The sequence below is a fragment of the Benincasa hispida genome, chromosome 11 (genome assembly GCF_027475165.1).
Source record: "Benincasa hispida cultivar pf3 chromosome 11, pf3_genome.v1.1, whole genome shotgun sequence".
Classification (NCBI taxonomy): Eukaryota; Viridiplantae; Streptophyta; class Magnoliopsida; order Cucurbitales; family Cucurbitaceae; genus Benincasa; species Benincasa hispida.
In genome coordinates, this window is record NC_143488.1 from 57,706,225 (window position 1) to 57,733,252 (window position 27,028).

The 27,028-nt window shown below is 36.4% G+C and overlaps 1 protein-coding gene across 18 annotated transcripts; it reads left to right on the top strand.

Annotated features, from left to right (window-relative positions):
* The first annotated feature begins 6,810 nt into the window (after window positions 1–6,810).
* LOC120091336 (influenza virus NS1A-binding protein) lies at window positions 6,811–26,198 on the top strand. 18 transcript variants are annotated; one of them, XM_090307583.1, is made up of 14 exons: window positions 6,963–7,247; window positions 15,803–15,882; window positions 16,108–16,288; window positions 19,638–19,798; window positions 20,053–20,234; window positions 20,352–20,942; window positions 21,041–21,118; window positions 21,843–22,167; window positions 22,247–22,446; window positions 22,793–22,869; window positions 23,014–23,115; window positions 23,288–23,474; window positions 23,808–23,933; window positions 25,911–26,198. In XM_090307583.1, exons 4-13 carry the CDS (start codon window positions 19,639–19,641, stop codon window positions 23,901–23,903), a joined length of 1,998 nt encoding a protein of 665 aa, XP_090163709.1. In that variant the 5' UTR covers window positions 6,963–7,247; window positions 15,803–15,882; window positions 16,108–16,288; window position 19,638; the 3' UTR covers window positions 23,904–23,933; window positions 25,911–26,198. The 18 variants fall into 18 exon arrangements, with proteins under 18 accessions (XP_090163706.1, XP_090163709.1, XP_090163712.1 ...); XM_090307586.1 differs by having other exon boundaries at window positions 23,808–23,925; XM_090307584.1 differs by lacking the exon at window positions 15,803–15,882 and adding an exon at window positions 19,360–19,406.
* Window positions 26,199–27,028: the final 830 nt, after the last annotated feature.

Consider the following 27,028-nt stretch of genomic DNA (forward strand, 5'->3'; position numbering starts at 1 on the left):
AACCTGTAGCTCGAAGATCTAACGGTACGTGAATAACTGACTAAATTTTGTAATCACGGGATCCACCATCCATTAACTGCCAGACACTCAACTAAAGACTGACAACTAAACTCTCCTTACTACAGATATATTATATGTCCATATCAACCAATCAATAGTACGATAACCCTTCACAGATCGCTCGTAAGTATAGTTGGGCCAATAACTGTTATGCCCCTGTAGTTACATCTAACTCCTTAAGTACCATTGATCCCTCTAATGAACATAAGTCATAGTCCTAATATGACTGAGTCCTCTCTTCTAAAGAGAAGTTATGACCACTATGTTCAAGACCCGAAATCAACCCTTAAGGGAGCAATCTATCTACTTACTCCTGCTTCGGGGAAGGAGTGAATTCCATCTTGTGTAACTAAGTTCCCAGCTCCCAAATCAGACAAATCCCCAAAAAGATAGGCATGTTGAGTTGGCAATCTGGCCACTATCACCCATACTAATCAAAGAACCACCCTAAAAGGCAGGAGTTCCCAAAACACTCAAGATTGAGTTCATGTCATCTATGATCGTTTAGGTGAGATGTAAGTCTCCAATATCAATGATGTTATATCTAAAGATGCATCTCGTGGTTTGGTCTTATACAAACTCTTTGTATAGGACACCCCCGCTCGCATGTCTCCACGTGAATGGTCAGGATCTACCATCTGTAGTAGTTCACAACACTTACAAACCTCTACAAAGCGGACTATATCCGTAGTGTCACCAGGATCAGGTATCCCTCCTTAATCCTTATACTACAAATCTTTTTAGGTTATCACTTAATGCATGATTCACTTGTATATTTTTTTATAAATGCTTAAGTTTACATACAATAACCATGGAGCTTTGTTTATTGGACATGAGTAAATGCCAAATAAAATAACTTTTATTTTATTCATAACAATGTGTACAGATTACAAACTACGAGACTGAAATTCCCCTTCTCTCCCACTCTCGAAAACCCTCCTAATGCAAGACCCTCACCACCAGCTACCAGCCTAAACAATTTATGTCGTCTGACAGCAACACTCGCTGTCTATCTATAGTATCCACGAGCCGACGCGCCATCTACAGCCACTGTTGATCTTTGCTTGAATCTTGAGAAAAGCCTTGGGTAAGACTTATTTTCCTTATAATTTAGGAGGTGAAATTCACCCATTTTATTTTGGGTTAAATTAGTAACCTCTCTTTGGTGTGAAACTTAGATTCAAGATTTGGAAGTTTTGAGACATTGACCATCAAGCTAGAGACCATTTTGTTTTGCAGAAAATTGGTGAAGATCGGTGAGTTTTGTAAGTTGTTGAATGGTTATTCTTTTGGATTGAGAGTAATAGTGGAAAATTAAGTTATTGATTTTGGATTTAATTTTTTATCAGATTGGCTAATTGAATCAAGTTTTGGAATTTGTCTTGGACCAAGCCACAACTTTAAGTTTGATTCAAGTGTGCTAAAGAAGTTCTAAGGAGATATTATTTTGTGTTTTTTACCAAGTTGAGGTAACTGGTACTATTATCAGTGCCTTTGTGTCAGGCAACCTAGTCTAGAATTATAAAGTTAACTAATGGACTCTTGAAGCATGATTTTGTCATTATGTTTTACTTGTTGCATGACAGTTATAAGTATTATGAGCATGTTCGAATTTCTAATCAGTATTGATATTATGTATATGGTGCATGAATAGACCAATAAAGTGGTTTACTGTCTCGCATTGACGCATGTTTTATTTCAGAGGACGTACGGGTCTAGTTTCATGTTTGACAGTGTGCCTACGGGCTACTAGACATGCGTGAGCCGGCAGGTTTACGTTCATGTTACTTTTATTTTCATGTTTCATGTTTGACGGTGTGCTTACGGGCCGCTAGACATACGTGAGCCGATAGGTTTACGCTCATGTTATTTTCATGTTTGACGGCAAGCCTACGGGTCCCTAGACATGCGTGAGCCGACAGGTTTACGTTCATATTATTTCTATGTTTGACGGTGTGCCTACGGGCCACTAGACATGCGTGAGTCGACGGGTTCACATTCATGTTATTTTCATGTTTGACGGTGTGCCTACGAGCCACTAGACATGCGTATCAAGGCAAGATAATACGTCTTTTGGTTTTCCTTTCATCATAAAAAACCGATGTAACTGTATGAGCCACGGGCTATTTTTCTTTGCTCATGGATGCATAGCCTGATCCCGGTAATGGGATCACTTACTGAGTATTTTATACTCAACCTTTCTTAATTTATGCTTTTCAGGTAATGATAGGAACGGACCGACGGGTGATGAGAGGGACCTGTGATCATGCCATATGGGACATATAAATCGCTTCCGCTCAGTTTACGTTCTCAAGCTATTTAAAAGTTTTGATTTGAAACTCAATGTTGGTCAAAATTTTATTTGTTTAAGTTTTTTCTCTTCATTATTTTAGGGGCCCCGAACAAAGGTTTTACTTATTTGTTATTTATTTTGGAAAACTATGTTTATTATTTTAATGAAATTTATTTTCCTCAATGGTCAAAATATTTTGAATGTAAATGTGTAGTTATGAGTAACGACCCTTATCAGAGTACTCAAAAGGTCGGGTCGTTACACAAGTTGTTGCTTAGTAAATCTCATTTACTTGACAACTTCTCCATGAGTATTTTCCGAGAGTGGAAATCTCAAAACAACAATTTCTTAACATTACTAAAATTAGGAAAACATTTTTCCTTTTCTCTCACGGTTACCATGAAACCACCAATAACCTCATACTTAATTGGTTATTAGAGAAAAAAATATAATTATCCAATAATTAATATTATTATAAATATAATTGATAACTAACTTACCATAATATATTTATAACCTATAGTTTTAATATTTCATCTCATGAAACATATAAACCATAGCTCTTTTTTTTTTATTCCATGACACTTAATGTAAATCTCATTTACATTAATCTTCCACTAGATGTATCTCATACATTATACCAATCATATCATATATAATCGAATTGCCTCTTGTCAATTTAAACGTTTCAAATCAACACCAAGAACTGATCCTCAACTTGATTCCATGGAACTACCAAGGGGACCTTATAGACTTGTAGCTCAAAGCTCCAACGGTACGTGAATAACTGACTAAACTCTTTAGTCACGGGATCCACCATCCATTAACTGTCAGACACTCCACTAAAGATCGACAACTGAACTCTTCTTACCACAGATATATTATGTGTCCATCTTAACCAATCAGCAGTGCAATAACCCTTTACAGATCGCTCGTAAGTACAACTCGACTAATAATCGTTATGCCCCTGTAGTTACATCTAACTCATTCAGTACCACTAATCCCTCTAATGAACATAAGTCGTAGTCACACTATGACTGAGTCTTCTCTTCCAAAGAAAAGTTGTGGCCACTATGTTCAAGCCTCGAAATCAACCTTTAAGGATGCAATCGAAATCAACCTTTAAGGATGCAATCTCTCTACTTACCCCTGTTTTGGGGAAGGAGTGAATTCCATTTTGTGTAATTGAGTTTCCAGCTCCCAAATCAGACAAGTCCTAAAAAAGGTAGGCATATTGAGTTGGCAATCTGGCCACTCTCACCCATACTAATCAAAGGATTGCCCTCAAAGGCAAGAGTTCCCAAAACACTTAGGATTGAGGTCGTATCCCCTATGGTTGTTTATGTGAGATGTAAGTCTTCAGTATCAACGACGTTATATGCAGAGTCTAGTCATCTCGTGGTCCGATCTTGTACAAACTCTTTGTATAAGACACCCTTGCTCGCAAGTCTCCTCATGAATGGTCAGGATTTACCGTCTGTAGTAGTTTACAACACTTGCAAACCTCTACAAAGCATGCCATATCCGTAGTGTCACCAGGATTAGGTATCCCACCTTAATCCTTATACTACAAACTTATTTAGGTCATCACTTAAGGCATGATCCACTTGTATATCACATATACATGCTTAAGTTTACAAAAGATAACCGTGGAGTTTTGTTTATTGGATATGAGTAAATGCCAGAATGAAATAACAGTTATTTTATTCATAAAATAATGTGTATCATTACAAACAACGAGACTCAAGGAGAATTAGGACACCAATCCCAACACCAAAAACTAGCAAAAGAACTATCAACAAAATTATTATATGCCGATAGACACTAATAGTAGTCTATTGATATTTATCAGTAATAGATAGTGATAGAACACTATCACTGTTTATCATTGATAGACATTGATAGTAGTCTATCAGTACCTATCATAATAAATACTGATAGACAACTATCAGTATCTATAGTGATAGACGTTCGATTGAGAGTTTATGTACAAAGAAATTCCCTTAATTCTTTACCCAATTCAAAATTCCCTCTATTTTCTCAAACCCATTTCTCCAAATTTCATTTCCTTTCAACAAAAAATAGATTAAATGCTCTCAATTTGATTGGATTAGAGTTCAATTTCACCAAACCTCATCTTCAAACCCTACAAAACAAATCCAAAACGATATAATTCCATCAAAATGAAGTTGTGAAGAAGAAGAAGAAGAAGAAGAAGAAGAAGAAGAAGAAGAAGAAGAAAATGTGAATTTGATAAAACATTATCATTGAATATCATACTAATATCATTGTTTCCTTGCTTTTATCAAGAAATTGTGAATTTTGGTTCAAAGAAATGACATTCTAACATATTTAAAGAAGAAACAACCACCAAACTACATACCTTCACCAACCTGAACTTAATGAAGCGCGCAATTAATCGGGTAATCAGGTTGTCGCATAAGTTGCGTGGATTGTTTTGGAATTTCACCTAAAATGTACATGGGCTGTAGCCGAGTTGTAGCGAATTTGGTAAATTTTGCTATTTGTGTAAATACTTTTGTCCATTTTCTACATTTAAAAATACCTCCTTTAAAATTTTTCTTTTGCTATTTACACTTTAAGAATCATTATTATGGCCTATAACTTTTAATTTATTTGACAACATGAACATAATATATCTCCTTCCCTTTGAGTTTAGAAGTTCTAATCTCCTTCGCACTTACCAAAATGTTTGTTGCCTAGAGTTCCATTTATGGAATGCATACACTAAAGAACCCAAACATACAAAAATGCTTGGGGGTGTTTGGCTCACAATATGAGTTGAGTTGAGCTGGTATAATATACCAACTCAATGTTTGGCTTACCAACTTTAAATGTTGGTGGAGTTGAGTTGGTATATTTTATTTTACCAACTCACCCCCCCCTCCCCCCCCCCCACTCTTCCTTGTTCCAATGCTTCCAATGACTGCATCCATCGACCACTGTCGACGACTATCACTACCACACTTTGGAACTAATTTTGAGCTTTGACAACCACCTTCAATGATAAATTCGTTGACCAACTCTGACGACCAATTTCAAGCTTCGGTAACCACCTCCGATGATAATTCTTGTGACCCAACTCCGATGACCACTTTCACACGACCAACTCCAACGACCAATTTTGGACTTCGGCAATCAACTCCTACAACAAACTTCGACGACCAACTTCAACAACCACAACTACAAACTCCGATGAAAATTACCTTCGATGACCATCTTCGAGTGAGAAAATCTGAGGACCAACTTTGACAACCACCTTAGTAGGCTCCGACAACCACCTCAACTACAAACTTTGACGAAAATCACCTTCAATGATGACCTTTGAATGAATAACTTCGACGAGCAACTCCGAGCTCCGGCAACCACTTCCAAAGACAAAAACTCCGACACTAATTCCAATACCACTCTCATGTGGCCTACTTCGAGATTCGACAACCACCTCCAGCTACAAACTTTGGCAAAAATCATCTTCGATGACCACCTTCATGCAACCAATTCCAATGACCAACTTCGGGCTCCAAAAACTACCTCCGACAACAAAATCCGACTACTAACTCCAATATCACTTTCATGCGACCAACTTCAAACTCCAAAAACCACCTCAAGTTACAAATTCTAGCGAAATCATCTTCGATAATTAATTTTGACAACCACTTTCGACTAATATAAGACCGATAAAGGTTAAAGTATTTTGTGTACAATAAGTGCAATATTATACGTAGAAATTTGTAAAATATATTTTTATATTTACTTGACTTTACATATCAAATGAGTGCTAATGATATTTGAAAAAGTATGTATATGTAGTTGAATAATACCACATAAAAAAATCATAAAATGAAGATTTTTTTCTTGGAATATTTTTTGGCAAGAAATAGTGAAAAATGGATATTTGTTCACTGATGATCCTCCAAATTTGGAAGAATTGAAAGTGAAACTATTGAAGAATGTGATGGTATTTCATTGACTACTAAGGTGATGATAGAGATTCGATTAACAAAATTCACGACAGAGTAGAGCAACAATAAAAAAACAAAACAACAACACAGGAAGAAGAAAAAAAAGAAGAAGATGATGAAATTCATGGAGAAAAATAAGGAATAAAAAGTTTGATTTCTCTTTAGTTTTCCATTTTATTTAAATATATTCGATAAGAAATGCAGTGGATTAATTGTTGTTCATTACCAAAAAAAAAAAAAAGAAAGAAAAAAAGAAAGAAAAAAGGAAAATAAAAACTTCAAAAATTGTAATCCATATTTTATTCAACACAAAGATGAGTAGAATTACTGAATAAAACAATTTAAAAAAAATAGTCATCATAAATAGATTATTTAGGGTTTAAAGAATTGGACCAGATATCCTAGACAAATGAACTTAACTATGCATCTCAAACACAAACATATAAACTCCACCAACATATAAACTAACAATTTTATACTTTCATTTCTCAATTAGTCTTCACTCGTTTCTTCAACCTCTAGGATTACTCGTTTCAATTTTTTGATCCAGACCGTTGTGTGCCATTGATGAAACATTCACGTAACACGTGGCAATCTTATTCATCCATACTAAAAGCCGGCCTCCCGGTTTATTCACTACCTCAGTGAGACCCTCTACGGGCTCGCTTTTAAGAAATGCGAACGCCTCATTCGCGCTCTGTTTTGAGATTTCACGCAGTAAAGCACACATTCCGCTCTGCTCGTCTTCTCTCTCTCGTGATTATGAGAAAGTGAAAGCAAACTTCATTATCCTGAAGATTTTCGGGAAGAGTTACCAGATATTGATACCTCTATCTGAATCCATCGCCGTGAAAAACTTCGTTTGTTCCAGCGGTGAGGTCTTCATTTGAATCAGTCGTCTGCAGAGGAAGGTAATTGTTCAGATAGTGAGAATCTAGTATGATTATGTGGCTTTGTATTAAAAATGGTTCGACATTGTTCTCGTTTTATAGTTGTAGAGGTAATGGATTTTTCTGGTTTCTAGTCCCCTAGAAGTTAGTATTCAAGAAGGCTAGAGATGAAAATGATTCGACACTATTCTCGTATGATTCTGTGGTTTTGAATTGAAAATGAATCCATATTATTCTCGTTTTATAATTGTAGAGGTTATGGATTTTTCTGGTTTCTAGTCTCTTAGCAGTTAGTATTTAAGAAGCCTAGTGATGATCAATTCGAAGTGCGGATTCTTGTTGTATTTCTTGTTCCAAAATCTGGTTATCTGAGTAGTGCTCGGAGATTGGTGCATTTAAGATGATAAGAATCACTGGCGAAGTATGCTACGTATTTTTAAATGCGCTTGCGGATGTACATGAGAAACCTGTTCATATTAGTTTGATAATGTCGGTAATTTAAATGTTTTTTTCCTTCTGAAACGAATTGTATTTTGCTTTTCACTCCAGGATCCTGTTTTTAAATACGTTGTGTTTGAATAAATGCTAATTTCTCGAACGATATCATGTTTTTCCTCTTCAGCGCTACATATCATTTAGTCACTTAATTGATCTTTTTTCTATCCATCTTAGATCAATTTATATCAATAAAATCAAAATATATTTTTGTTGTTATCGAAGACGGAATTTGAAGGTAATAAGTGTATAGTATGAATAGAACAAGAGAGGGGGAAATACTAAAGAAAAGGTTAGCCAAAGCTATGGCGGACGGGTGAGTAACGCGTAAGAACCTGCCCTTGGGAGGGGAACAACAGCTGGAAACGGCTGCTAATACCCCGTACGTTGAGGAGCAAAAGGAGGAATCCGCCCGAGGAGGGGCTCGCGTCTGATTAGCTAGTTTTTTAAACTATGATTCCTTTTTTTATCAAAATTTGACTTTTACAGTTTTCAATTTTTCACCAACAACTGTTTATCCCATACATAGATCTATGCTTTTCCTTTTGTAATTACTAATCATACTGTCATGGTTTGAAGATAAGGAAATTTCTCACTAAGTTTCGTTAATGTTATTATCTACACCATTAATTTTTTGGTTACTAATTGTTTCGTTTGTCCATGTTTAGAATTTACATTGTGGTTGATGTAGCTTCAGTTTTCCTTCCCCCTTCTTCTGTCATATATTTGGAAGGTTGGGAAGAACCTTATGCATTTTGACTTAATTTTATATCTGTAACTTCACTCAACGTAGCTTCGGTTGTCCTTTTTTTTTTGCACATAAATGATCCTTTAAGCATTTAAGTGTCTACCTTCTTTCTCATGGTTATAATTCTAATATTAAGGATATTTTATTATTGTAAATATCTTTGTTATATTTTCCTTTTATGGCTTTTTCTATACTTTCCTTCTTTGGTTATTATTGTACACTTGTAGTTATTGAAATAGGGAAAAAGGATAACACAAGGAGTTTACGTGGAAAATCCTAATTCAGGGAAGAAAAACCACGATAGAAAAGAACTTATTATTTTATCTTACTTTACAATAGACCCAACCCTAGATATAAATAGAAGAATGTGAAACCCTAATTTAGCAAATATAGTAAAAAGACAAAAATGCCCTTAGGGCTAATTTAACATATTTCAACACTCCCCCTCAAGTTGGGGCATAGATATCAGCAAGGCCCAACTTGCTAATACAAGCTTCAAACGTCTGTCTTGATAACCCTTTCGTAAAGGCATCGGCGATCTGCTGGACTGAAGGTACATAGGGAATACAAATAGATCCGCGGTCTAACTTTTCTTTAATAAAGTGCCTATCAATTTCAACGTGTTTGGTTCTATCATGTTGTACGGGATTGTTTGCAATACTGATGGCAGCCTTATTATCACAATACAGCTTCATAGGCCCAGTACTACTCTCGTGAAGATCAGATAAAACTTTCTGCAACCAGATTTCTTCACACACTCCTAGATTCATAGCTCTGTACTCTGCCTTAGTACTACTCCTAGCCACTACACCCTGTTTTTTACTCCGCCAAGTTACCAAGTTTCCCCATACAAAGGTACAGTACCCTGAGGTTGACCTTCTATCAGTCACAGATCCGGCCCAATCTGAGTCAGTATATGCCTCGATGCTTCGTGTGTCATGTTTCCTGAATACCAAGCCCTTCCCAGGAGTGGACTTTAAATATCTCAAAATTTGAGTCACAGCTTCCATGTGCTCCTCATATGGACTCTGCATGAACTGACTTACTACACTTACAGCATAGGAGATGTCGGGTCTAGTATGAGACAAGTAAATCAGTTTTCCTACTAGACATTGATACCTCTCCTTATTCACAGGGACTCCTTCCAAAACATTTTTCAGTTTGCTATTGACCTCAATAGGGGTGTCAATAGGTTTGCATCCGGTCATCCCTGTTTCTTTTAACAAGTCCATAGTGTACTTCCGTTGAGAAACAGATATTCTTGCTTTCGATCTTGCTACTTCCATCCCTAGAAAATACCTCAAACTACCAAGATCCTTAATTTCAAATTCACTCGCCATCCTTTGTTTTAGCTTAGTAATTTCTGCTGTATCATCCCCTGATAGGATGATGTCATCAACATACACTACCAACACAACAATCTTTCCTAAAGGTGATTTTTTGGTAAACAAGGTATGATCAGAATGTCCCTGAACAAACCCTTGGGACTTAACAAACACGGTGAATCTGTCAAACCATGCCCTAGGAGACTGCTTCAACCCATATAAAGACTTCCTGAGTTTGCAAACATGATTCCCAAACTTAGCTTCAAAACCTGGAGGTGGACTCATATAAACTTCCTCTTCCAACTCACCATTTAGGAATGCGTTCTTTACATCTAGTTGATGTAGGGGCCAATCTTTATTCACATCGACAGACAGAAGAACACGAATCGTGTTTAACTTAGCTACTCGAGAAAAAGTTTCTGAATAATCAATTCCATAAGTCTGAGTGAATCCTTTAGCAACTAACCTGGCTTTATATCTCTCCAGTGTTCCGTCAGACTTATACTTCACTGTGAACACCCATTTGCAACCAACTGTTTTGTGACCTCTAGGGAGAGCTACCAACTCCCAAGTCTTATTTGCCTCAAGAGCTCTCATTTCCTCCATTACTGCTGCTTTCCATTCGGGAACTTCCATGGCCGCATGTACACTGGTAGGTATTGTTAGAGCATCTAGCTGAGTAGTAAAAGCCTTAAAAACAGGAGATAAGTTATTATAGGTCAAAAAACTATGCAAAGGATATTTTGTACATGACCTGGTTCCCTTTCTCAGAGCAATTGGCATATCCAGGGTGTTATCATAGTTGTCAGTTTTCGTCTGTCTCTCTTCAGTATCGGACTTTTGAGACAATTCTGCATCCTCTTGAGGATTATTAAGCATCTCATCCCTTCCTGACATTTCAACCTTCTCTGAGCTCATTTCGTCACTTTATAGGTTCCCAGACTTTTCTTCAAGACTCTCCTTTGAGACAACGGGATCTTGAACTTGTGCTGGTTCTGACGCTTGGACACTTTCTGATGGAACATCAGAGGTTTCCTGAATTTCCTTTCTGAGATTCTTCCTATAATACGTTATCCAGGGCACTTGTTTAGTAGGAAGAACCGACACAGGAACAATAGGAGCCGAATGAGGTTCAAGACTAGGTAGACTAGGTCCAGGAATATTGGGACTAACCTCAGATTCAGGAATATCCGGACTAGGCTCAAGGTTGAGGCTAATGGGTATGGAATACGTGGAATTGTTAGTCTCTTCATTCGTGGTCTCCCCCTGAAGATGACTAACGGGAAAGAACGGTTTGTCTTCAAGGAACGTGACATCCATAGTAACAAAATATTTTCTGGAAGAAGGATGGAAGCATTTATAGCCTCGCTGATGAAGAGGATACCCGACAAACACACATGTTTTAGCTCGTGGAGCAAACTTAGTCCGATGTGGACCATGAGTATGAACAAAGGCTGTACACCCAAACACACGAAGAGGAACTTCAGGAATAAGACGGGTAGACTGATAGGACTCTTTGAAGCACTCAAGAGGGGTTTGAAACTTTAGGACTCGGGAAGGCATTCTATTAATTAGATGAGCTGCGGTAAGAATCGCATCTCCCCACAGGTACGGAGGAAGAGATGCTGGAATTATCAAGGAACGAGCTACTTCAATAAGATGGCGATTTTTTCGTTCAGCTACCCCATTTTGTTGTGGAGTATATGCACACGAGTTTTGATGTATGATCCCTTTTGACACTAGGAATTCCTGGAAGGTGTGGTTGACAAACTCACGACCATTGTCACTTCGGAGAATGGCAATCTTTGTGTTAAACTGTGTTAATACAGTGGTATAGAACTGTTTGAAGGTAGATAAAACCTCGGACTTATCAGCAAGAAGATATACCCATGTAAGTCGGGTATGATCATCAATGAAAGTTACAAACCACTGTTTACCAGACAGGGTATTGATGTTCGAAGTACCCCAGACATCACTGTGAACCAGGTGGAAAGGCTGGGTAGGCTTATAGGGCTGAGAAACAAATGACACGCGATGTTGTTTAGCACGTATACAGACATCACAAGATAATGAAGAAACATTCACATTATGGAATAAATGAGGAAACAAATATTGCATATATTGAAAACTAGGATGTCCAAGACGAAAATGCCACAATAAATAATCTGTTTCAGATATAGCAAAAGAAGATAAAAGGCTAGTCCTAAACAAGCTTCTGGAGGAAGCATCCGTAGAAAGGAAATATAGGCCTCTGTCATATCGGGCAGTGCCAATCGTCCTCCCCGAGCTCAAGTCCTGAAACAAAGCAGTATCTGGTGAGAAGACAACTCTACAGTTCAAATCTTTTGTTATTTTGCTTATTGATAATAAATTGTAAGAGATTTTGGGCACATGTAAGACATTTTGCATGGTTAATCCATGAAATGGTGATAGTCTGCCTTTTCCAGCAACAGGAGCGAAGGACCCATCCGCAATTCGAATCCTCTCATTTCCAGCACTTGGATAGTATGAGAGAAATCGGTCGGATGAGCCAGTCAAGTGATCGGTTGCTCCTGAATCTAGAATCCATAACTCATTCCCCTCAGCAAGGAAACTCAAGGATTGAGGACTACCTGATTGAGCAACTGTTCCGATTCCTACGGTACCTGAATCCCCAGGATTAGTCACTGGAAACTGTGTTTGAGGTTGTGCAGTCCCCTCAACTGATTCACCCACTAGAGCACGCCCAGATCTCGACTTGTCATTCGGAGGGCGACGTTTACCATTTGGAGGGCGACCATGCAATTTCCAGCACTGATCCTTCGTATGCCACTGTTTTTTACAATGCTCACAAACTGGGGGTGTTTTACTATTCTGCTTGTCACCATCAGCTCTAGTGGACTTCACCCTGAAGGCAGTGGACTCTATAGTGATAACACTTGGCCCATTCATTGCACTTGATCTATCTTCTTCCAATCTAACTTCTGAACATACCTCCATGAGAGACGGAATTGGTTTCTGCCCTAGTATTCTACTCCGAACTGTATCAAATTTGGGGTGTAGCCCGGCAAGAAAATCATACACACGCTCAATCTCTTCTATCTTGGAGTACTGAATTCCATCTTGTGGGCAGGTCCAGATGATCTCCCGACATAGATCCATTTCTTGCCATAACAACGACATCTTGCTGAAGTATGATGTTACATCCATGCTCCCCTGTTTGCATTCGTGAACCTGTTTACGTAGAGTATACAGGCGGGATGCGTTCTGACGCCTCGAATATAACCTTCGGACTGCATCCCAAATATCCCGGGCAGTGGCTGAATAGAGTAGGGGTTTCCCGATTTGTGGTTCCATACTACTAATTAACATTGAGCGGAGCAAAGAATCCTCAGCCTTCCAGACACACTCTTGGGGATCACCAGGATTCGGTCGTGGTATCTCTCCAGTTAAATATCCAAACTTATGGCGTCCCTCAAGAACCATTTTAATGGTTTGGGACCAAGAGAAGTAATTTTGCCCATTCAACTTCTCTCCCGTGATCATTCCTGCAGAATTTCCAATTGTTCCAGATAAAAGATTAGAAGTTGGATTAGGAAACATTGATACCGGATTTTCTGAATACATCGGGGAAGAATCATGGCCATTCAATCGGGCTCCCAGGGCAACCATCTGTTGCTGAAGACTAGCTAATTGTTGTTGGAGTTCCCCATGAGATTCAGATCTGGAATTTTTCTGTCTAAATACCATGGGATTTTCTTCACTGGATTCACCCATTCGAAACTGGGGCTGAACCGGATATACTTGAGGAAGAAACTGTCCACCATGATGCTGTGAAGACGCTACTGCCGGAAGTACACCAGCAGTAAAGTTCGGCAACCCGTGACCTGCGCTGCTCCCAGACTGCTGTGATGGTGGGTAACGGATGAACAGCTCGGCGATCTGCTGTGTAGCGGAAGAAGTCGCGCTGATCTGACCCGACCCGGTAGCTAGAACATGCGCATAATCGTCTGATGAAGACGCGATTCTGTGCGACGCCGAGATACCTACCGGCTGTAGACCGATCTGACTCGACCCGACAACTGGAACGTACCCATAATCGTCTGGTGAAGACGCGATTCTGTGCGATGCCGAGATGCCTACTGGTTGTAGACCGATCGCGTGCGCCGGCTGGAGAACGTTTGAGGCTGAGATGGTTGTGAGCGATGCTGAGGATCCGATTGGTTGTGACCCGATTGCGTGCATCGGCTGTTCGGCTGGAAGATTCCGATCGATGATGGTTCGGAGATATCGGTCAACCGCTGCTTGAATCACAGTCTCATCATTCAGCGTACCTTCACCTACTAAGTTCGGCGACTGAGTTTCTTCTACCGGGGCTAGGGTTTCATCACCTTGCTCTGATACCATATTGAAATAGGGAAAGAGGATAACACAAGGAGTTTACGTGGAAAACCCTAATTCAGGGAAGAAAAACCACGATAGAAAAGAACTTATTATTTTATCTTACTTTACAATAGACCCAACCCTAGATATAAATAGAAGAATGTGAAACCCTAATTTAGCAAATATAGTAAAAAGACAAAAATGCCCTTAGGGCTAATTTAACATATTTCAACAGTAGTATATATATTCCTTTAGTGAATGAAATAAAGTATTCCAATTCTCTCAAACTAAGAGTTTTACATGGTATAGAGACAGAGAAAATTAGGGTTTGGGAATTTAGACCATTTTTTTGTGTTACATTTAGGGTTTTCTTTTGTGTGGAGCAGTGGGTTTATACTTTTACCCACCACCGCTGTCCTCGGTTTGTTTGCCGTCATCAGCCACCACCGCCCACCGTCATTTTTCTGCTCTTTTTCGACATTGCCTAGTCCAACGAGGAGCCGACCACCAATCTACAAAACCCCAAAGTTCGGTGTCCATTTGACTAGCGTGTGAAGCTCACACGCACCCATTCTTGTTGACGTCCGATTCATGCCCGACGTATGTAGGCACATGCACCACTGATTCCTGTTCGTCTTCTGTCAGTGTCATTGGATTTGTTGGCTCTCTTTGGTAGTGTGTTTGTTTGGGCTATATACTCATTGTTTGTGGTTTGTTTCTGTTTGTTTGGTGGTGTGTTCATGGGTTTGTGTTCATCTTCTGTTTGTGTTTCTGTCCGTTTTTTGTTTGTTTTGGGGTAGTGGCTGACAAGAAACTAGTAGTCATGTCTGAGACAAGAAACAAGTTGAATGAATCAAATTACTATTCATGGAGATCAAATGTTCACCACTCTATTAGGACCATTGAGATGAATGATCATATTATGGAATAGCCATCGAGAGATGCTACTAAAAAGATTTGGTGGTGGGATGATTCAAGAATGCTTCTACAAATCAAGATCCTATCGACTGTGAAATCGTTGAGTTAGTAAATCACTGTGAATTAATTAAGGAACTACTAGAATATTTGGATTTTCTTTATTATGGGAAAGAGAACATTAATAGAGTGTTGATGTTTGTAAGACTTTATATCAACCTGATCAAGGAGAGCTTACAAGTTACTTTATGTAGGTCAAAAATACATGTGTGGAATTCAATGCCTTAATGCTAATTAGCACTGATCCAAAAGTTCTAATGGGTTAATGTGAAAAGTTGTTTATCATGAATTTCTTAGTTGGTCTTGCACCTAAATATGAGATGACCAAAGATCAAGTTTTGTCAAGCTCAAACATCTCGTTTTGGAAGAAGCTTATACACGAATAATTCGTACAGAAAAGCCACAAGCAGTTATGTTATCTGATTCGAGCAATGCTTTGATTGGGCGCACAAATGATTATAAAGGTAATAAGGGGGTTAGATCAAATAGCTCCAAAAGTTATCCCAATAACCACTGATCAAATTTAGGAGATGTTGTTTGCTATTACTGTCGTGAACTTGGATATACAAAATTTGAATGCAGAAAATTGTTGAATAAGGGTCAAAAGGTGCCATTTGCACATGTTGCTTATACTCATGATAATCTTGACAAGTCAATTATGATTTCTGCAGAGGAGTTTGCTAAATTTCAATAATATCAAGAGTCATTGAAGACACATCTTTTACTCCCATTGTTGCCATCGCATATATAGGTAAGTTCTCTAAATGCCTTCTTTCATCCATTTCGAAATGGGTCAATGACTCTGGCGCTACAGACCATATGATAGGTAACTCCAGTTTATTCTTTAATCTTTGTACATCTGCCTATTCACCTTTAAATTTACCACAATTCTCCTTTAATTTGATTTCAGCCAGTATACTCACTCGTGATCTTCATTGATGTGTCTCCTTTTTTTCCTGGTTATTGCTTATTTCAGGATCTTACGATGAAGCAACTATTGGTAAAGGGCGTGAATTTGGAGGTCTTTATATCTTTGAACCACAAATATATACAGCCATCACATGCTCTAACGCGTCGTCTCCTTCTGTAGAACATTGTCGTTTGGGTCGTGTTGAAAAGTCTTCGTTCCCAGTTTCAACATTCGTCTTCCTTAAATTGTGAGTCAAGTTTGCTAAATTTCATTATTTGAGTTTGTATCATCGAGTCAATAAACGAGCTAGTGCTCCATTTGAATTAATTCATTCTGATGTTTAGGGTCTGTGTTCTATTGAGTCCAAAGGAGGGTTTTGATATTTTGTTACATTTGTTAATGACCATTCTTATGTAACATGGTTATATTTAATGAAAAATCGTTTCGAGTTACTTTCTCATTTTCGTAGCTTTCATACTGAAATTCAAACTCAGTTTAGTGGTGCTCTTAAAATCTTATGGAGTGATAATGCTAAAGAATATTTCTCTCATGCACATTAGTCTTATTTAGATGTCCATGACATTCTTCATCAACCTTCTTATGTTGATACTCCATCTCAAAATGAGGTTGCAGCACGAAAGAATCGTCATCTTCTTGAAACCGTCAAAGCCTTAATGTTCCAAATGCATGTTCCAAAATCCTTTTGGGTCGATGCTGTTTCCACAGCTTGTTTCTTAATAAATTGCATACCCTCTTCCATTCTTAAGGGTAAAATACCTTTTCGTACTTTATGCCCCAAACAACATTTGTTTCCCATTCCACCCAAAATATTTGGTTATACCTGCTTTGTTCGGATGTTCGACTTCAACATACCAAGCTGGATTCAAAGTCCTTAAAATGTATTTTCATTGGTTATTCTCGTGTTCAAAAGGGTAGCAGTGTTATTGACCTAGTCTAAATAAATATCTTGTCTCTCCTGATTTCATGTTCTTTGAACATTCCTCATTCTTCTCCTCACCTTCTTTCTCTTTTAATAAGAGTCAGGAGGAGCATAAGGAGTCAAAGGATGATTTCTTTGTCTACGTAGTTGTTTCCCTTTTTGATCCTTTTCTTGATTCATCTCTACCTGTGTCTATCTCTATTCATCCACCCATCGCTAAGGTCTACAATCGACGACAATCTCCTTCAATTTCATGCCCTGTATCAGAGGCTTCTTCATCTCCTGTAGTTCCATGCCCAGTATCAAAGTCTTCTTCATCATTGAATCCACAAATGAGTGATGATCTTCCTATTACTCTTCGTAAAGGTAAATGTAAGTGCACTCATCCTATTTCCTCGTTTGTCTCATATAACCATTTGTTGCCTTCTACATGTTCATTCATTGCATCCTTAGAGCCTAGCCCCTTCCCTAAAACTATTCACGAAGCTTTGTCTCATCCTAGTTGGTGTGCCGCAATGGTGGAGGAGGTGACTACCTTAGATGACAATTGTACTTGGGATTTAGTTTCTCTCCCTGCAGGAAAGAATCCTATCGGTTGCAAATGGGTGTTTGCAGTTAAAGTCAATTCTGATGGTTCTGTTGCTCGATTAAAAGTAGGCCTCGTAGAGAAAGGCAACGCACAAACTTATGGTGTTGACTATGTTGATACTTTTTCTTCAGTAGCAAGCATAACATCTGTGAGGTTGTTTATTTCATTAGCTTCAATCAATCATTGTCTATATTAGCTTGATATAAAAAATGCAATTTTTCATGGTGATCTTCAAGAAGAGGTGTATATGGAGCAACCACCAAGTTTTGTTGCTCAAGGGGAAAATGGAAAAGTGTGTCGCTTTCGTAAATCCTTGGATGGATTAAAGCAGAGGCCACGTGCTTGGTTTGGTAAATTTAGTCAGGTGATTGAAAGCTTTGGAATGTGGAAGAGCACGTCAGATCATTCAGTCTTTTTTTAAAAGATTTGAGAGCGGTGTCATCTTGTTAGTTGTATATATTGATGATATTGTGATTACTGGTGATGATATTGTAGGTATCCAGTCCCTAAAGATCTTTCTCCATAGTCAATTACATACAAACGATTTGGGCATGTTGAAATACTTCTTAGAATTGAGGTAATAAGAATAAAAAAATGAATACTATTATCATAGAGAAAATATGTACTTGACTTGTTGACTGAAACAGGGAAGCTAGGGGCTAAGCCAAGTAGTATCCTAGTAATGCCTAACTTATAGCTCACAAAAGATGGGGAATTACTAAAAGATTCTGAAAGATATAGGAGGTTAGTGGGAAAATTTAATTATCTTACAGTGATACGACCTGACACAACCTATTCATTGAGTATTGTGAGTCAGTATATGTCATGCCCTACAGTTGATCATTGAGTTGCATTTGAACAGGTTTTGTGTTATTTGAAGGCTGCTCCCGGGCGTGGTTTATTATATAAGGATTATGGTCATACTAATATTGAATATTTCTCAGATGTCAATTGGGCAGGATCTAAAGAAGACAAAAGATCTACCTCAGGATATTGTGTTTTTCTTGATGGTAATTTGATTTCTTGGAAGATTAAGAAGCAAAATGTGGTGTCACATTCAAGTGTGGAATCAAAGTATAGAGCAATGGCACAGTCTGTGTGTGAATTGATTTGGATATATCAACTTCTGTTGAGTTGAGATTTGAAATTACCACACCGATAAAATTGTGGTGTGATAATCAAGCAGCATTTCATATTGCATCTAATCCAGTATTCCATGAGAGGACTGAACATATTTTGATTGCCATTTTGTATGTGAGAAAATTAAACAAGGTTTGGTATCTACAGGATATGTAAAGATTGGAGAACAATTAGGAGATATCTTCACAAAAGCTTTGAATGGAACACATATAGATTATTTATGTAACAAGTTGGGCATGATTAATATACATGCTCCAACTTGATGGGAAGTGTTATAGTTCTAATATCAGGGATATTTTATCATTGTAAATATTTTTGTTATATTTTCCTTTTATGGTTTTTTCTACGCTTTCCTTCTTTTGTTACTCATGTAAACTTATATATATATATTTCTTTAGTGAATGGAATAAAGTATTTTGATTCTCTCAAACTTAATAGTTTTACACTCACCTTATCATTTTGACAATATTTTATTGTTGCTTCATAAATAATGGGCGATCCCTATCTTCGGGTGAATTTAACCAAATAGGAATCACCACACAAAAGGTTAATTTGTTATCATCATTATTACTTTTTAGTTCTTACACCTTGCTAATGTTTGCTTTTATACCTTCTGTTTCCCCCAAATTGTTTTATATTTTTCTTGCAGTTTTGTAGAGCCATAAGTAAGCAACAAATAAATTACGTGGACTAAAGGTAGTTTACCACTTGACAACCTACTTTATATATATATATAAAAGTAATGATGCAATTCCCGTTGGATGAGTTTGTTGTACATAAATCAAGAGATAGTTAAAATGGACGATGAATACAATTCCCATTGGATGAGTGTGGGATGACATGTGTCTTTGGTTACAATGTGGAGTATATTTTTTTCAGTTTATGTATTTAACTAGATTTTTTCTTTTGCACTTCTCCATATGAAAGAATGAATACAGGAAAGAAAGCTCTAAAGTTCAAACCTGGACCTTCTTCTCGATTTAATGCTGATGCATCATTCAGAAATTTGAGCAAGTATCACCTTGGAGGTGTAATATTTGGATGCACGAACAGCACTATAAACGAATGTCTTTCCAACCAGCTTTTTGGTTCGTAAGATTTTTTCCTTCATTCTTTTTTCTCTTTTCTCTCCTCTCTTCTTTACTTCTTTTACTAGTTTTATATTTACTCTTCGGCGTTTTGGTAGCTTAAAGAATGCCATTTATTTTGTTGGAAATCACAGGGTGATATCCACTACTTTGTTCTTACATTTTTCCTCCCCTCTTCACTCTAGATTATCCTCTTGTTTCGTTTCATTTTTCTGCCCTCTGATCACTAACATCTTTATTTTCCATCTATACAGGCTTGCCTTCTCAACACTTTTCATATGTTAAGAACATTGATCCTGGTTTGCCTTTGTTCCTATTCAACTCTAGCGGGAGAAAATTGCATGGCATCTTTGAGGCGGCTAGTTCAGGTCAGATGAATATTAATCCATATGGGTGGACTACTGATGGTTCAGAGAGAACACTTTATCCAGCTCAGGTTTCACCAGAAAATTCCATGCTTGTTTTACGTCTCCTAATTTGCATGACTGTAACGAGCACAATAGTTATCACCTGAAGCAATGCTCTTTCTCTTATGGTATCTATTTTTTATTAGGTTCAAATTCTTGTTCGGAAGCAGTGCCAACCTTTGTTAGAAAATCAGTTCAAACCTATAATTACAGACAACTATTATGGCCCCAATCATTTTTGGTTCGAGCTTGACCATGCTCAGACAAAAAAATTGATTTCTTTATTGGCATCTCAAGCAATGACTCCCAATGTACCACAATCTTCGACGAACTGCAGACCTTTCTGTACAGTCCTCCCCTCCTTGGAAACGACGGAAGGAAGTGAAAAGATCAAACCACAAATTATGGAGGTGGACTTTGACCTGGCAAGTCAAGTAGCGGATACTGTAGATGTTGCTTCCTCATTAGATGCAGGAAATAGTGAATTTGGAGCTCATTGTGATGCAAATGAGGCCAATGAAGAGGAGAAGAACCGACTATTGCATAAACTACAACAATTGGCTAGGAATCATCATGAAAGTCCAATGTTGCCTTTAACAAGTGATACATATCATACTACCTTTAGCAAGGACAAGAATTTGGAGAGTAATGGTTGTTCTGTTGAACCAATAAAGTCCAAAGAGAGCAATGAAGAAGACTTTGGATCTTCGACTGAATTTCAGTCTCTAATTGGCCAGGTATTACATATATAATATATATTTTTATGTGCATATCTTTCTGGATCACGGCTTTTTATATGTGCTTTAATATTTCATTTTCTACTCTCTGGTTGTAGTTGGTTCAAGAGATACAAAAGCTAAAGGATTCTAAAGCAGAACAAGCTAAGAAAATAGTTTTCTTGGAGGAAAAGCTGGTACTTTTTTTAATGCCTTGCTTTCAAAAGTCCACTAGCATAAACCTATCCCCTTCCTTCTGCATGTCTGGCATTTGGTTCATCTTCGAGAATTCAACGTGTTCATGTTGTTTTAATCTAAATGCTAGTCGGGATAATCAGGACATTGCAAATACCTTTAGAGTAGTAAATTATACGGTGGTATTATTGATTCAAGGAATGGTGCTGTTTTAAAATTTTAATTGGTTGTCTCTATTCTTTATTCTTTCTTCTGGACCATAAGAGGAATGGTGGGTCTCTACATGTTAAGGTTAATTCTAAAGAATTCCTTAATATAGGAGATGAAATATATATAATAATAATATATAAAATTTCTGAACTTGAACCTATGCAACTTTCTTAAGTCGACAGTTTGCCCTGGTGATTTTGTAATGTGATATTTGAGAATACTTCACATACGTTATGAAATACTAGCGTCAAATGATCAAACATTTAAAAAAAGGCTTACTAATGAAGCTGTTTTGCTGAAGGTTTGCGAGATGATGTTTTTTCGAGGATGAGAGTTGAACGATCTTGGTACTGCTTGTGTTTTAAGTAATCTATCCTTCTAACTAGTTTATTCTCTTGATCTCAAATGCCTCTTGTTTATGTTCCTTCTACCAAAGATGAAAATGGCTTAAGGGAAGACAACAACCCTCACTAACTTAATACGATTGATATGAAAATTTTCATCTTCTTATGGCAGTTGGGTGCAGAAGGTGAAATCCAGGAGTTGAAGAGTCTTTTGACGTTGAATTATTTGCCAAAGTCAGATGCACTAGAGGCAAAGAGGGTCATGGTGGAGGAACAAATTGAAGACTCATGTTTGGATCCCTGTGAATCTATTTTTCTTATTGGAGGATATGATGGTGCATCACACTTGTCGACTTTGGAATTATATGATGCTTCTAGGGATATGATTAAATCTCTTAGGCCAATGAGATCTGTACGCGCATATGCTTCTGTTGCTTGGTTGAATAGTCAGCTTTATGTTTTTGGTGGTGGTAATGGTTGTGTATGGTATAACACAGGTATCAGCTTTTACTAATTTTCTTGGATTCTTTATTTGTGTAATAAAATAATCTCTCATTTGTTTTCTTCTTGTTGAAGTTGAATCATATAACCTGGAGACCGATCAGTGGACCTTGTGCCCTTCCTTAAATTTGGCGAAGGGAAGCCTCGGAGGAGTTAGCATTGGCAACAAATTATTTGCTATTGGTGGTGGAAATGGTATTGAGTCATTCTCAGATGTTGAGATGCTCGACTTAGATCTTGGACGATGGATTTGTGCAAGGTCAATGCTAAAAAGGGTAAATGGTGATTTTGGCATGTTTGTCATGTTTAATTTTAAGTTATCCACCTCTATGATAACTCAGTTTCATTCGGTTAATTTTGCAAATTCTAGTAAATGTTGATTATGACAAACAGATTTGCCTGGAGTTTTCTTTTTTGGTTTAAAGGTTGGGTATTGCCATGCTCTACTTTACGAGCGTAGATTCATGTGAGGCCAGATGCTAACAAGCGTAAAGGATGTTCTTAGCTAATGTGTCATGGCTTTACTTCTCAACATTACTTTAAATGCTTGCCACTGATTGCTTCTTTTACAGTTGCATTTTGTTTATTGACCAATTCCTTTGATTTCTTGATTTTCTTCAGCGATTTGCTGTTGCTGCAGTGGAGCTCAATGGCGTACTTTATGCAACAGGGGGGTTTGATGGCAGTGATTATATGAAGTAAGATACCATGACTTTTGTTTTGTTTTGTTTTTTTTTTTTTATAGGCCTATCTCATTTGTTGCATCATGCATGCAAAAGTTGAGATGGCTTGAAAGATTTTTAAATAGTTTTCATGGTCTCTTCCAATTTCTGCCTTCTCAGATCTGCTGAAAGATTTGACATCCGAGAACATTCATGGACTGAAATTGCAAGTATGAATGAAAAACGAGGATGTCATTCATTGGTGACTTTGAACGAGAAACTGTAAGCAATTTTTGTTATGATTGCGGATGACCTTATGAGTTATAATGAGTCAGGATGTTATATTGATGCACTTTATCAATTCATAATGTACAGCAAGCAATAGTTTATAAGTTTTCTTATCCATGTGGAGATTTCAGCAGCCCTTTATTTAACGTTGTTCTATACTTTGTAGTTATGCTCTTGGGGGATTCGATGGATGTTCTATGGCTTCTAGCGTTGAAGTATATGATCCACGTATGGAATCATGGATCATTGAGGAACCCATGAAAAGAACACGAGGCTATGCAGCAGCTGGAGTTATCAATGAATCTATATACGTTATTGGAGGTGTGTTAGTTGATGACAAAATTCTAGACACGGTAAGTTAATGATTTATCATATCCCTTCCTTTAATGATTAGAAAAAGAAAGAGTTTAGTTTTAGTGATGCTTCAAAGTACATTGCTCCACTTACCACGAGGCTTGAATTTTAATCGTTTTTTTCTCTTTTTCTTATAACATAATTAAATGAACCATGTATTTTTCAATGTTTAACATTTCCATATTTTTACAAACATGATATATTATGTCGGTTCAAAACTTTACGTGTAAGGGTTTATGGTTATTATTTTTAAATTGTCATTTTTATGAATTTGAAAATGTGCCGCCCTTTCGACTTTGGTATCTTTATAACTCCCTCGATTTTAATGGTAGGTTGATATTTATAAAGAAGGGTACGGGTGGCAGGAAAAGACATCGAGAGTTCTAAAGAAAAGGTGTTTCCAATCGGCTACCGTTCTTTCAGCGTGAGAAGCTCACTTGAACGTAGTTGGTATGTTGGTATGTTAGTTAAATCCATTGCTGCAACGATTTCCTTCTGATTATTAAAGAGGCATAAACCTTTCTAATACACAACACATTTTCAACAAATTTGTAAATCGGTGTTCAAAATATCATATCTAGTGAAAATACAAAAGAGAAAAGGAGTTTAATTGGTTCGTTATACACTTATAATCTCAATTAATTAAGGCCCCATCTGATATATTTTGGTTTTTAAAACGTAATATTATTGTCTATTGATGTTTTTGTTTTATTATTACTTTTTTGATGTGTTCAAAATCCATTCAAATTTTGAAAAATAAAAAAAGTTGCTCTTAAAAACTTGCCTAGAAACTCATGTTTACTACGTGAAAATTGTGCCAAGGAAGTTTAGAAAAAATACGCACACTTTTTATAAATAAAAAAATACGAGATAAAATAATTATCAAATTGAGGCTTTGGCCACCTTGGCTTCAGAACTTGTTTGAAAACAATTTTATGCCTTTTTTTTTAATAGTTGATCTTGTTTACATTTTTTCTGTAGTTGGTGTTTATTTTATTTAGTATTAAAATTTTACATTATTTGGAAATTTGTTTTCAAATTATTTTTGGAAAAGTTATTGAAGGTATATATGAATTACTCTCTAATTTAAGCATTTTTTTAAAAAGCATTCTCAATAAAACGTTTTTATATCAAGTGAATGTACTAATGTCAAATATGTTTTCTACTACATATTTTGAAAATTTTTGGTTAATTATTTAGAAGTCAGTTTTAACGGTCCCAAGAGTTTTAAAAAATGGTTTTTAATCTAATCCTAAGTTCTTTGAGGTATTTATTAGATTTTTATTAAAAAAACACTTTTAATCATCTAAAATTATTTGGGACACTATGCAAACACTTCAATTTATTAGTTTTCTTTTTGGATAATTGTAATGGGCAGTTTTTTTAGGATAACTAAATAAGGATATAACATCATTCAAAACAATTTGGAAAGATAGCAAATTTTCATTAAAATCCTTATTCATTTAATATTTATTCCCAAAATATCCTCAAAGCACGATTTTCTCTTTCCCAATTTTATCGATTTGTTTTACCAATTTCCTCTCCTCGCACGCGTACTTCCTCTCGAGTTTATTCCCTTGTTCGTCGATTGTTCTTGATAGTCGATTTGATGGTTCTTCATTATAGATTTCATTGTTCTTTTACTTTTGCATATTATTCTACTTCTCTTTTTGGATTCGTCTCAAATTTCTCAGATTTTTCCTTAGGTTTTCTCTCAATTTTGTGTGTGATTCTTCCTTTTGGTTTTGTAGGATAAGTTTGTGGATTTGTTGGTATGATGAGATTTCGTCTTGTTTTTGGATTTGATCTCCATTTTGCACTAAATTCTTCCTCTCTGTTTTTGCTTGAGATTTTGCGCATGATTTTTTCTCTTAGTTTTAGGAATCGAATTTATCCTTGCTTTTAAAACTTGATTTAATTTGTGATTTTGTAGGCGTCGTTGTTGTTTAATTGAAACGTGTTGATTTTTCTAGTTAATTCGAAGGTTTCTATAGGATTCATCTATTGTGATTTTTCCTCTGAGTTTTATCACTTAAATCATTATGTTTTTCGGTTTCAATTTTTTCTCCTTACAAACAGTGATGAACTTTTCAAAATGATAGACTCGTATCTCAGTCTATCAATAATATTGGTTTGTCATTGATGGACCTTGTATTCTATTTATTTTTGTACATAATTAAAGGATATTAGTCTATGAAGGTGAGTTTTGATGTGTCATTTGTTTTGCATTGCTGCAGTTTTTGGCCCATGAATCAATGCAATGCACCTTTAAATTATATCAGTCTATCAGCAATGAACCAATGTCAACATCTTTCATTATAATGATATTCATTATTTTGATATAATCTTTATCACTAATAGACTCATAGTAATATTATTATGTAAAATATTACTAATTTTTTCTTTTATTTAAAATGTGAAATCATGTAAATAAGGAACTTGCGAGAGAGGTGGGACATAACTCTAATCATTGGAGGATTGGGTGACCTTGAAAATCAATGGCATCGTCTACTTTGTGGTTGAGAAATGGCATTGGATCAGATAGATAAATTGTATACAAGAATTCAATTGGAATATATGCTATAGTCATGCATGTAATTACCAATATTAAGTCGATTAGCCATTTTTTTCTTCATTTCTAGTTTATCGATTTTTCGTTCTTTTGTATGATGAAAAAAATATTATACTTTTGATTTATCAAAATTATTTTTATTTAGTGAAAATCGAAATCCTACACTAACCATTTAAAGAAGTGTGCCCATCCATGATAGACTTCTATCTATTGGAGATATGTTACTATGTCTAACAAATGTCAATCAAAACTAATATATATAGTCAATCTCTTATATTAATGAAAGGAGCTTATCAATGATAATGACATTGTAAAGTCTATCAGTAATAGAGAGTGATGTGGTCTATTATTGATAGACTTCAATACCCATTAAAAAAATAAGTGATTAGTTCTTAGAATTTTTTCTCAATAGAAATGCTAAGGGATAATTCAACCTGTGATCCAATATATATATATTTTTATATTAATATGACATAATTAAGTACATATGAAGGTAATGTTATTGTCAAGTATATCCTTGATCTTTTCTATTGTTGATACTACAATATCCACAAAATTAAGGTTCTATGGTATCCACAAAACTAAGGTACTACTATCCACCAAACTAAAGTACTACATCATTGCATCTTGGAGATTTTTAAGTCAAAATTAGGAGTACAATCCTTGATTATAGAAAAATTTCTTATTTGTTTTGGAGAAGTTTTCTTGTGATCTTCTCATTCTTCTAGTTTCTTGCAATCTTTTGATCTTTTGCTTGATAATTCTTGAAGTTCTAATGTTCTTTTTGCCCTTTTTTTATTTTTTATTTTTTATTGTTTTTCAAAATTACCCTTTGCTTATCCATTTGTTAAAATAGTAATAAACACTTTAATAGTACGAAGTCTATTAGCGATAGACTCCATCATGATAAATTTCACCACTTCAAGCCATCCATGATAGAAACATATCATTGATAGACTCCAATCAACAATATACTTGAAG

What these genes read in the sequence shown, in the direction of transcription:
- LOC120091336 (XM_090307574.1), top strand. An exon ending in TTTTCTTGGAGGAAAAGCTG is followed by an intron (nt 21,119 to 21,842) that starts GTACTTTTTTTA and finishes TTCTTATGGCAG; the next exon opens with TTGGGTGCAGAAGGTGAAAT. An exon ending in GATGGCAGTGATTATATGAA is followed by an intron (nt 22,870 to 23,013) that starts GTAAGATACCAT and finishes CTGCCTTCTCAG; the next exon opens with ATCTGCTGAAAGATTTGACA.